Source organism: Larimichthys crocea, chromosome XVIII (assembly GCF_000972845.2).
Source record: "Larimichthys crocea isolate SSNF chromosome XVIII, L_crocea_2.0, whole genome shotgun sequence".
Classification (NCBI taxonomy): domain Eukaryota; kingdom Metazoa; phylum Chordata; class Actinopteri; family Sciaenidae; genus Larimichthys; species Larimichthys crocea.
Genome location: NC_040028.1, coordinates 19673643 through 19684629, shown reverse-complemented (window position 1 = coordinate 19684629; position 10987 = coordinate 19673643). Strand labels below are relative to the sequence as shown.

At 39.9% G+C, this 10987-nt stretch overlaps 1 protein-coding gene across 7 annotated transcripts; it reads right to left on the bottom strand.

Moving 5' to 3' along the window:
- Positions 1 to 596: 596 nt before the first annotated feature.
- Positions 597 to 10460, bottom strand: scel (sciellin). Of its 7 annotated transcripts, none has more exons than XM_027290761.1 (28): positions 10264 to 10450; positions 9113 to 9144; positions 8857 to 8926; positions 8625 to 8687; positions 8404 to 8475; positions 8252 to 8284; positions 8130 to 8171; positions 8018 to 8053; positions 7821 to 7880; positions 7684 to 7734; positions 7366 to 7437; positions 7210 to 7278; positions 7062 to 7118; positions 6133 to 6201; positions 5979 to 6032; positions 5774 to 5830; positions 5236 to 5298; positions 5082 to 5135; positions 4963 to 5004; positions 4816 to 4872; positions 4690 to 4734; positions 4050 to 4118; positions 3880 to 3930; positions 3750 to 3797; positions 3590 to 3664; positions 2845 to 2953; positions 1152 to 1254; positions 597 to 1054 (listed from the first exon to the last, which is right to left on the bottom strand). In XM_027290761.1, exons 2-28 carry the CDS (start codon positions 9129 to 9131, stop codon positions 1038 to 1040), a joined length of 1557 nt encoding a protein of 518 aa, XP_027146562.1. In that variant the 5' UTR covers positions 9132 to 9144; positions 10264 to 10450; the 3' UTR covers positions 597 to 1037. The 7 variants fall into 7 exon arrangements, with proteins under 7 accessions (XP_027146562.1, XP_027146563.1, XP_027146564.1 ...); XM_027290762.1 differs by having other exon boundaries at positions 3750 to 3794; XM_027290763.1 differs by lacking the exon at positions 8404 to 8475 and having other exon boundaries at positions 10264 to 10452.
- Positions 10461 to 10987: the final 527 nt, after the last annotated feature.

Genomic DNA, 10987 nt, shown 5'->3' with positions numbered 1-10987 from the left:
GGTAGAGTACCATAAAAGACATATAAATACATAAATACATATAAACTAAACTGAAGAATGGACACGTTATTAGTATCTCTATAGCATGGCTGTTCCAGATGTACTGTATAAAGCTGATACAGGCCTATAATCAGCGTTTTGACATTATAAATACTCGTCCTTGACTTGTGAGTCTAATACCTGTGCAACTAGATGATATTTTCTTTTATAGATAATATAATACATCTAATAAAGAGACAATATTAGATGAACATATTGTATTTTTGGATGTTTGACGTCTCAAATCACTCTTTAAACATGGAAATATCATTACTCATACATAATCTATGCATGCGTATGGTGCATACTGTTTATACACCTGATCTTTATTCTATGTAAATGTTATTGCTGTTTTTATATATAGGTGGTGCAGTGGTTAGCACCGTGTCTGCTTCTCCTCCCACAGTCCAAAGACATGCACGACTAAATTAACTGCATTCTATACAGTCCACTCATTTAATTTTGATTATTTTAGTAATTTAAAGTAATTACAAATGCAATAACTATTGTAGACTTTAAATGAAATTAGTAAAAGAAAGATAAAGGTTATATTCTGTTGAAATATTTTCATCTTTATTCCATTTTATTCTGCTGCATTCCAATTTGTATTTCTTCATACGGACAATCAAAGCGTGAACAATGACATGAACAAAGAAAAATAGCTAAAGATGCACTGATTGCCTTTATTGCACAAAGAAAAGCCCCCGGCCCAAAAATATTGCAATAATATCTCTTGACATGTAACACACAAGAGTCTCGCTGAAGGCTGCAGACTTAAGGAGAATATCAGAAACGCTTTCCCAGATTTGTGAAAGGACTAAATACAGAGAATATCATGATGTCAACAACTAGCTGCAAAAGTTTGTGTGCCTGTTACTCATTCATAATGTATCTGTTGAATGACAAAACACCCAGATGAAGTAAAATCAAACCCAGGTCACCCAAAAACTGTAATCCATCTTCATGTGTGGATGTCTCCAAGGAAGGCCGGAAAAAACTCAGCGACGCCACTTCTCTGTGGGGGGAAAAGAATATTACCTGGTTAATTCAAGGTGTGTTCATGAATACACATAAAGTGTCTTTCATTTGGAGTTTGACTTTTTTGTTTTTACCTCTGGTGACCTCAAAGCAGTTCTCACAGTGCACCATGCGTTTGTAGATCCACATGCTGTCCCCAGCTTTCATATGACCCAGAGTGCCGTCACACACCTCACACTGCCAGAAACACAAGCAAACAGAGATACACGCTGAGCAGTCAGCTGCACGGCTCCCCACAACATCTTGTTGCTCAGGGGTGGAATATAAATACATTTCCTCAAGTAATCCTGAGGTATCTGTACTCAAAGAAAGACATTCTGCTTTCATATAGGAGGAACATGTTGTGCCTTTCACTCCACATTTATCTGACAGCTGTAGTTACGTTTCTTTGCAGATGACTCCCACACAGGTGTTTCTAATGTCTGTGATTAGACTTCTAAGTCGAGTGTTCGTTGGGTGGAATTATGCAGAGGATAGACCTTTTTCCATTTTGACGTCTACATTTAGTCATTCAAGGTACAGTGCGACAAGGACAAGTTAGTGCAGCAATAAGTACTGTGACAGTTGTAGAGGGGGATAGATTTGTCATGTCCAGTTGTTGGTAGTGTTGTAGAGGAGGACCTCTCTGAAGAGCTGGAGGTCTTCAGCGAAGGTAGAGAGGGACGCCCCTGATCTGGTGGGACGTTCCACCAACGGATGAGAAGAGTTTGGATCGCACATGAGCGTTCATTGGCGGAGAATGCCTGTATAAGGGCATTCAAGTAGATGGGTGCAAAAGTGGAGACTGCAGTCAGTGTCAGGGTTCTGAGTTTAATGTGGGCTGCTACATGTAGCCAGTGGAGCTCAACGAGCAGCGCGGCGACATGTGACCTTTTGGGTTGATTGAAAACTAGGCGGGCTGCAACGTTCTGGATCATCTGGTTTCCCTGTGCAGGCTGGGAGGCCTGTCGGGAGGACGTTACAGGAGTCGAGTCATGAGATAACCACAGCCTGCACCGGCGTTACCAATGATACCATGACTTCATGTGCAAATATTAATATTATTGATCCCAGGACCCAGTTTCACCAAATTTGAAGCCTGCAAGCTGCAATTTCCAACATGACCTAACTTCTTCTTGAGATAATTTTGACATGTTTCTCTACTAAAACTCAAAGTGTGACAGTGAATCAGACATGGGCATGAAAGTGCCCTGCACATCACCCAAATATATCCCCAGTTTGCAAGCAACAGACATTAACGAAACGTGACTGCTGCCATCGTTTGCGATCTACGTCTGAGCAGTGCTGAAGAATCCTCTTCATGAAACAGGCCCAGGGTTTTTTTGGTGAATGCTGACTCACTGTCACACTGTCACAGCTTACTCGGACGCTGAGTCATCGTTAAGGGTTATTAGAAACACCTGCGCTTCACCCACCATGACAAGTCCAAATGTCGGCTGTGAAAAGGCTACAACAAAACCAACCGAAGGGTGAGGAAGAATAGATGTTTGAGTGAAAACACCTTTGTGGTTGGTTTTTGGGATTTTAAATACAAACTATATGATCGCTTTTTAAAAGATTGCATGCAGTATTACTGAATAAACTACAAGTATAACACATATTTGCTCTACAGTACCATAACCAGCCTAAACTTGAAGGCATCAATCAAATCAATGACATTTTTACAGTGTATTATTGTTCTATTTACCTAAGTAGACCATCTTAATGCTTCTTTTTCAACCACTGTTTCTGTCTTTTATGGAGGAGAGACTAAAATAATCTGCCTACCTTGAAGCAGTGTGCGTGGCAGTTGATCTTCATGTCATCCAGGATCATCTTGGCGTCGCCAGTGAAGGGTTTGCGGCAGTAGGTGCACAGGTCCTTCTCGAGCACCGTCCTGTATGTGACAGAGGTTGATGAACATCAGTGAGCATTCTTTACACTGTCAGTGGTTTGTACAAATATTGATGGTGGTTCCCAGAAGGTGAATCCCAACAATTTTGGTCAAGTGATCCCTTGATTTTAACTCTAGTGCCAACCTGAGGTTAAACTCTATATCCACATGTGAATGCAGAATCTGGAGTCACGGGACCAAGATTTTGGTAGGAGCATGTTGGGATAGTATTAACACCTCTTGCGCGGGCATTGGTCTCAGAACCCATCGGCTATCCTCTAAAGTCGATATGCAGGTATCTGAAATGAGCTGAATTTGTTTCTAATCAGACTGCAGAGAAAGTCTTGGCTTCAATATCCATTATCCGTCTTCGCTGCTGCACTGGGAGCCCAAAAACATTGTCCAGTTGTCGTTAGATGAGGTTGACATTTGCGGTTTTGAATGAAATGTCAGTGGAATAAAATTTAGTTCAGACATTCATGCCACCTTCAGGATGAATTCGCTTTCCTTTTTCTGTTCTTTTGAGGTTTATGACCAAATAACTGCAGGATTAGTGACGCTCCTGTGAGCTTCAGCTGTATTTTTTTATTTGGACTGGTTTTGCAAGGTGAAGAGAGCATGGTGTCAGACTTTTCTTACCTCTCAGGAGATGCATACAGGCTCTTGATGGAGGATCTAGAGTAGGATGTATCTGACAGGATGTCGTCCGAGCTGCTGTTCGAGTTTAACACAGTTATAAGTTTCCAGGAGTGACAGTGACAATATTAAACCCAGCCATGTATTTAATATCACTGAATACCTGCTGCTCCTATATGCTGTCGTGTAGGTAGATGGACTGGTGATGCTGCTGACAAAGTGAACCACAGGTCACACGTGAGAAAACGAGAATATTTCTGTAAACTCAAAGATGCTGCATGCATCCGTCATACCTGGAGTCTGATCTGGTGTAACTGTATTTACGGTCGCTGCTGTAGTCCTCACTGTGTGTGCAAACACACGACAGATTAGCCACAATAGAAACGCTGCAGCCACATTTTAATCTGTTTGTACAGACACTCACACACACACACACGCCTGCAAGAGGCAGTCAAATTATTACCTGGGCTTGGTGCTGATGGTGCGGGTGGTGGTGCGGACCGAAGGAACGTCATCAGTGTACGAGCTGTAGCTGTGTGCGTCAAAGAGGGATAGGAATGAGTTGGATATGGTGGCAAATGAACATTTATATACTTAAGTATTTATTTGGATGTTTATAAAGATATTAGAATCAACGCATATCATAAACTAGTTTGCTGATTGCAACCCCATCGCCTCACTTTCTCCTTTCTAGCATGTGAGAGAAACTACGGTGGCAACTCGACCATGAAGGCGTAATCGAGTCAGTTTAGGGCCGCTTTAGAAAACATGATGGATTAACATGGCAGCAGCGCCTGTAGCTATAGAAATCTCATTTTAAGATAACAAAAACATCACAATTTTATTATTTTTTACGCACATTTTATTCAATTTCTGCCATATTCTGTAAATCAAGACACTCTGGACCTTTAAAGTAACTCATTTTAGATCTAGGTTAACTTGGACTTTTTAAAATATTGTATTTTAGTTACCGTAAGTGACAAATTAATAAAAAATGCTCTTGGATTTATTTACTCTAACAAAACATCTGGAGTCACCCATTCCAACAGCAGTAAATAGACAATAAAAAATCAGTTTTCTTGCACAGTCTGCAGCGTGGTTACCTTCGGCGGGTGGTGGATGTCGATGAGTAAGTTGGGCTTTCATCTCTAAAGGACACAAAAGACAGAGTCAGAACAAAGTGGGATAACTTGACTGTACATAGAAACATCTCCGTAAACGGTCGTCACCTGGTGGGTGAGGTGATGGATTTAGGCAGGAGGGTGTCGTACAGGTCATCCACAGGCCTGCAAACATAAAATATGGTGATTATGAGTGCAGTCCTCGTTTTTTTGAGTATGTTTACATTAAAAATGACTGATGAAGGTTTATCTTACGTAGAGGAAGTCGTTGTGGTTGTTGTAATTTTAAAACCATCTCTGAAAAAAACAAGACAAAATATTATTTTCATCCGACTGTCTAATATTTAATGCCGCCGTCACTGAGTGAAACTCACGCATCAGGGCTGCTCTTCACCGTCACAGTCTCAGAGCTGGAGACAGTCGTTTTGCTGTAAAGAACAAAATACATCTTGTTACAGTGTATAATCATTGACTGACTGGTGTCATCACTCATATGATTTATTTTCTGGGGTTAAATGAAAATATCACCTGTCTGTGTAATCATTCTTGATAGACGACGGGATGAGCGTGTCGTAAAGTTTGTCCTCCGCACTGCACAGAAAACACAGCAATCTATGCATCCATGTTCATGATATAAAAAAATTTAACTGGGCATTGGGGACTATTTTCAGCGGTGGACTAATACACATTTGGTGGCAGCAGGATTTTGTGTGTGGGGTGGACTGAAAAAACACGATGATAAAGGAACATTTTACTTGTTTTCAACAGCGCTGGAGCTCTACGACACAGATAAGACACTTCAGGCTTTAATTATAAGTTTGTAAAACTGTTTTTACATATATTTTAGGGGCATTTGAAGCTTTATTCGACAGGAAATTCAAAGGAGATGACATGTAGCAAATGACCCCTGACTGGAATCAAACTGGGTTGCTGCGTTAAGGACTTTAGCCTTGATACATGAGGCGCATGCTTCACCAGTTGATCCTCATATTGATTGTTTTTTAATCAACAGCAGAGAAATAAAGAATATCACCACCAGTCTCATCCACTGTGGGAAGAAACTCACTCAATGTCAGGGCTGCTTTTCACCGTCACAATCTCAGTAGTGGAGTAGGTTCTTTCGCTGCAAAGAGGAAAATATACAGTAATAATTAATAATTGTAATTAATAATTGATTACCTGTACAATTCATTTTCCAAGCTTGGAAGTGGAAATATTATTTTTATCCGACTGTCTAATATTTAATGCCACCGTCACTGAGTGAAACTCACCCATCAGGGCTGCTCTTCACCGTCACAGTCTCAGAGCTGGAGACAGTCGTTTTGCTGTAAAGAACAAAATACATCTTGTTACAGTGTATAATCATTGATTGACTGGTGTCATCACTCATATGATTTATTTTCTGGGGTTAAATGAAAATATCACCTGTCTGTGGGTGAGTAATCATTCTTGATAGACGACGGGATGAGCGTGTCGTAAAGTTTGTCCTCCGCACTGCACAGAAAACACAGCGATGTATGCATTCATGAGAAAAATGTTCTGATATAACAAGTACCTGTAGGATAATATTACTTAATATGTCATTATTACATGTTATCTGAGCTCCAGGGCTGTAAGACAAAGAGTCGGAAGAAGAAGAAGAAGACCACACTCATTCACCTTCAGGCCTTCTGGGCCTCCAGTTAGCCTACATGTCTCTCGTGGTGGAGATTATGTAAGGACTCAGTGACATTGCAATATAAATCTAACCTTGTTATAGTTTTAAAGGCCAACATTAGTCTATATGTTTCATCTCGGTAACAAATCCCAGGAAACCAACTCGGTAATCACTTCTACCCTCTCTCTGTAGCGCTCAACCTCAACCTCAACCCTTGGTTCCTACTGAGGATATTCATATCATTTCATTTGTTTAAAAGAAGCTCAGTCATTTCCTTCATCAGCTGGGCACTGTAGTGTTTAGCAAACATTACTCCAACGGGGGAAAATCGTGCATTTGTTGGGGACTATTTTCAGCGGCGATGCTGTGTGTGGGTTTGACTGAAAAAACACGATAATAAAGGAACATTTTACTTGTTTTTGACAGCGCTGGAGCTCTACGGCACAGATAAGACACTTCAGGCTTTAAATCTAAGTTTGTAGAATTGTTTTTACATATATTTTGGGGGCATTTGAAGCTTTATTCGACAGGAAATTCAGAGGAGACGACATGTAGCAAATGACCCCTGACTGGAACCGAACTGGGTTGCTGCGTTAAGGACTTTATCCTTGATACATGAGGCGCATGCTTCACCAATCAACAGCAGAGAAATAAAGAATATCACCACCAGTCTCATCCACTGTGGGAAGAAACTCACTCAGTGTCAGGGCTGCTTTTCACCGTCACGATCTCAGTAGTGGAGTAGGTTCTTTTGCTGCAAAGAGGAAAATATGCAGTAATAATTAATAATTGTAATTAATAATTGATTACCTGTACAATTCATTTTCCAAGTTTGGAAGTATCACCTGTCTGTGGGTGAGTAATCATTCTTGATAGACGACGGGATGAGCGTGTCGTAAAGCTTGTCCTCCGCACTGCAAATACAAGTTAGATTATGAGTGATGTAAAGATTTTAATTAGACTAATTTAATAAGTTTTTTAATGATCTGATAATATCTTACTCTTTATCACTGGTAACAATTGTCTCAGTCACTTTGGTTGTTCTGGTAGGTGAGTAGGTTGTGTATTGTGCCCTGTGTGAAGATCACAGGTGAGGTTATGTGCCACATTTCAGATGTCTATATCTTTATTTATATTTATTTATACTGTCAGAGGCCCAAAGAGGTCAAATTAGAGCAAAAATTAGAAAAGAGTTTAAAAAACAAATCTAAATTTTGTGTAGCAGATGATCATATTTTTATATTCTTATCTCATGACCCCTCAGATTTATCTTATGAACCAAAACTGATGATTAGGTAGTAGCATATTAAATATTTTACCCTTTGCTTGAAGACTTGACACGCTCGGTGAACGTCGTGGTAACAGGGGATCTGCAAAAAAAAACAAAACTCAGTTGTTATTAAACTGATTAAACGTGTGACAGGACGGTAACATATCAATGCTGTCATATTCTCACCTAAGCGTGGTGGTGGGGCTCTCAGTGCCTCCCCTCTCGGTCACAGTAGTGGTTGTGGTGCTAAAGGAGGAATAAAACAAAACCAGGTTAGAAGATGCTCGGGTGTAGTGCTTTTCTTGTGGCTTTTCTTATTCACATTATTTTTTATTGTTGATTTTTTTTTGCATTGTGTGTAATAAACTGGAGCTTTCACGTACATCTTGGGAGAATCAGACTTCAAGCTTGAATATGAGCTGCAACAAAGAGGTAAGACATTCAGATGATTCCAAATCACTCGATATTGTTGCATTAGATTTGAATGGAATGTACCTTTTAGTGTAGGTGGATGTAGTCTTGCTGGAAGGGAGGGTGCTGCCAATAGAAAAGAAGCAATAGGAATGAGGAATGAGGAGGTGTCTCTATAAATGTGTGTCTATAAATTGAGCACCAACCTGCTCCTCAGCTCATCCTGACTGCCACTGAATCTGCAGGGGGCGGAAATAAAAATAAAATCTGATTTTTTTACAACCGCTGAGATGGAAAAAATCAAAATAATTCATAAATTCTACAGAAAAAGAGACCAGAATGTTAATAAAAATAATACCTCTTGGTGAGAGCCTGCACAGAGGTTGATGTGCGAATAGTTTTGGTGGTAGTAATTTCTTCCGTGTCTGCACTAAGAGCAACACACAATATGTCACAAAACGTAAATGAATGTCTCAGATTATTATTTGTATAACACCCAGTCTCCACAGTAAATATATTTGAATTCTGTCCTTTTATTTGAGGGGGAGAAGTTGAAATGTTTTTGTGTTTGTTTTTTACCCCCCGAGATTCTCAGTGGATCTGTACTGGCTCAGAACAGACCGGCCAAAGTTTGGGTCACGGCTGAAGAGGAGGAAAAAAAAACAAAACAGGAACAAATAAATTCAGTCATACCACAGAGGATGATTCAACACTGAATGTATGAGGAAGGAAAAGTGAGGCGTGAAGTCACACCCAACAGTTTCCTTAGGTGTGTATTTGTGTGGAATGTGTTTTGCGTTGTAGGACTTACTCAACATCTTCATCCTCTTCATCCGCTTTTCGGATCCAGCTGTTGTCCTTCAGGAGGGACGTCTTAGTGGCTGCAAAGACGACATCAGGACGACATGAGTGTTCACATATTTAAATCAGTTAGACATCTTTTAAACACTTAATTTAACCCCTCCGAGGCAAATGTATTTTGATTTGATTTATCATAAGAAAAGCTATTAAATATGTACAAATTAATAAAACTTGAATTGAATTTGATGCTTTTTGTTGTAACTTACTTGATGAGTAGCGGCTCATTTTGTAACTTCACCTGTAAAGAGGGGAAGAGAGTTCATCACACAGTGAAACTACAGCACATGAACCACTAGGTGGCACCGTAGGCTGAGACCTTTCACATATATATATATACATACTCCAGTGCATGTTCAGTGTTAAAGCTTGACCTGAGATCAGCTCACATGCAAACTCATGGAGCTCCTCCAACTAACAAGCCCTCAAATGCACATTCTCCTTCTTCTTTATATTATTGCTATGTTTATTATACATCAAGTTCGGCGTCTGCTCAACCCCAGACTCCCAGATTGAGCCCTGAACTGGTTTGTCTTGATCTGTAGTGACATGACACACCCACCCTCCCTCCACAACACACCTTCTCTAAACAAACCATTGTCAGCACAACAGAAGGGGCGTACAGGTGACATGCCTATTAGCCACTGATGATAAAAATCATGCCCTTTCAACTACGTGCACGCTCCAGCATGAGCACAAACATTTCTATATCAGTAAAACCTCAAGGTGTGTGAAGGCGACATTTGTGCTGTCAGTCACAGTCGAACTGTTTAAAAAGTGCCATTAGTGTGTTTAGTGTTGAGTTTGTCTATATAAATTTGCAGTTTCTAGTAGAAGTAGTCTGACAGGTCCTTGTAACTGATGTCTAGAGGCAAAGAACTTTTCTCTGAGCTTCTCTGACAGTTGAACATGTTCAGATAGATGAAGTATAATCTCCTGTTTCTGCTGTCTACACACATTTGAGCCTTAAGCGTTGTCTTGTGAGGATTTTAAAGTATTTACTTGTGCTGTCTTATTTGTATTTGGACAGGTTGTTTGGCAGTGTGCTTGTTTTCTACAGTATGTTAAGCAATGACAGTTAACAGCAAGCCTGGACAAGAAATCCTGTAAGGTTTGTGTGTGTGATATCTATAAGTAACATGACATGCATTTAATTCCTCACAGTAAAGTTACTTAAAGGTATGGTGTCATGAACACATCTTTAAATCATTACATAATCATAATTTACAACATGTTACACCTATATCACCTTACTGCAAAGCATCTTGTCTCAGAGAACACATAAAATCATTACTTCAAGCTCATTTAAAATGAAATATCACAACTGTAAACTGGCGACGGGTTCAGACGGGATACATACCTCTACAGAAGTCTCCGTGACACACAGGCTGTAGATCAAGCAAACTCTCACTACGACTAGACTCAGGTCTAAACACCTGTCTATTACTCCACACTCACAATCACACCCTTGTCATTCCTTGGCTTGCTTCTTAACCTTAAGGGAGGAGATTCCAAGGCCAACCAAGGGTGTGGCTTTAAACAAACAATCAAAGAATACTCCCTCGCCCTCTCTCACTCACTCTAGATTTTCCTCTTTCCGTCACCACCACCACCAACACCTAAATAATTGCTCTGCTGCCTGTCTGCAGACTGAAAAAAAAGGGAATTGGGTGGAGTGCAGACGGACCTGCAATTCAACTTAGACGTCAGGGAAGTAAAACTGGGTGTGGGATTTTAACCAAGAATAGCCTCGAACTTGAATTAATGGAGGCATTTTTAAATAATAAAACACTTTATTCATATTTTTATACAATATTATATATTATATGATTCAAGATCTTGAATCTTCTACTTGCATTAGGGTATAAAAGTAGTAAAAATATCATTTATATTGATCTTTGGACTTTGAATTTAACATAAGAAACAGCCCCGACTCCAAAGTATTATCTTGCATTGTGCTATGTGTTAAAATCCTGTTGACTTTTTAATGCAACGCTTGGCTGACAGAGGACTTAATGCATGTAACCTCTTCATCAGGATTAATTATCACTAGCTGTGGTCCAATAAATCTCAAAATATCCTGA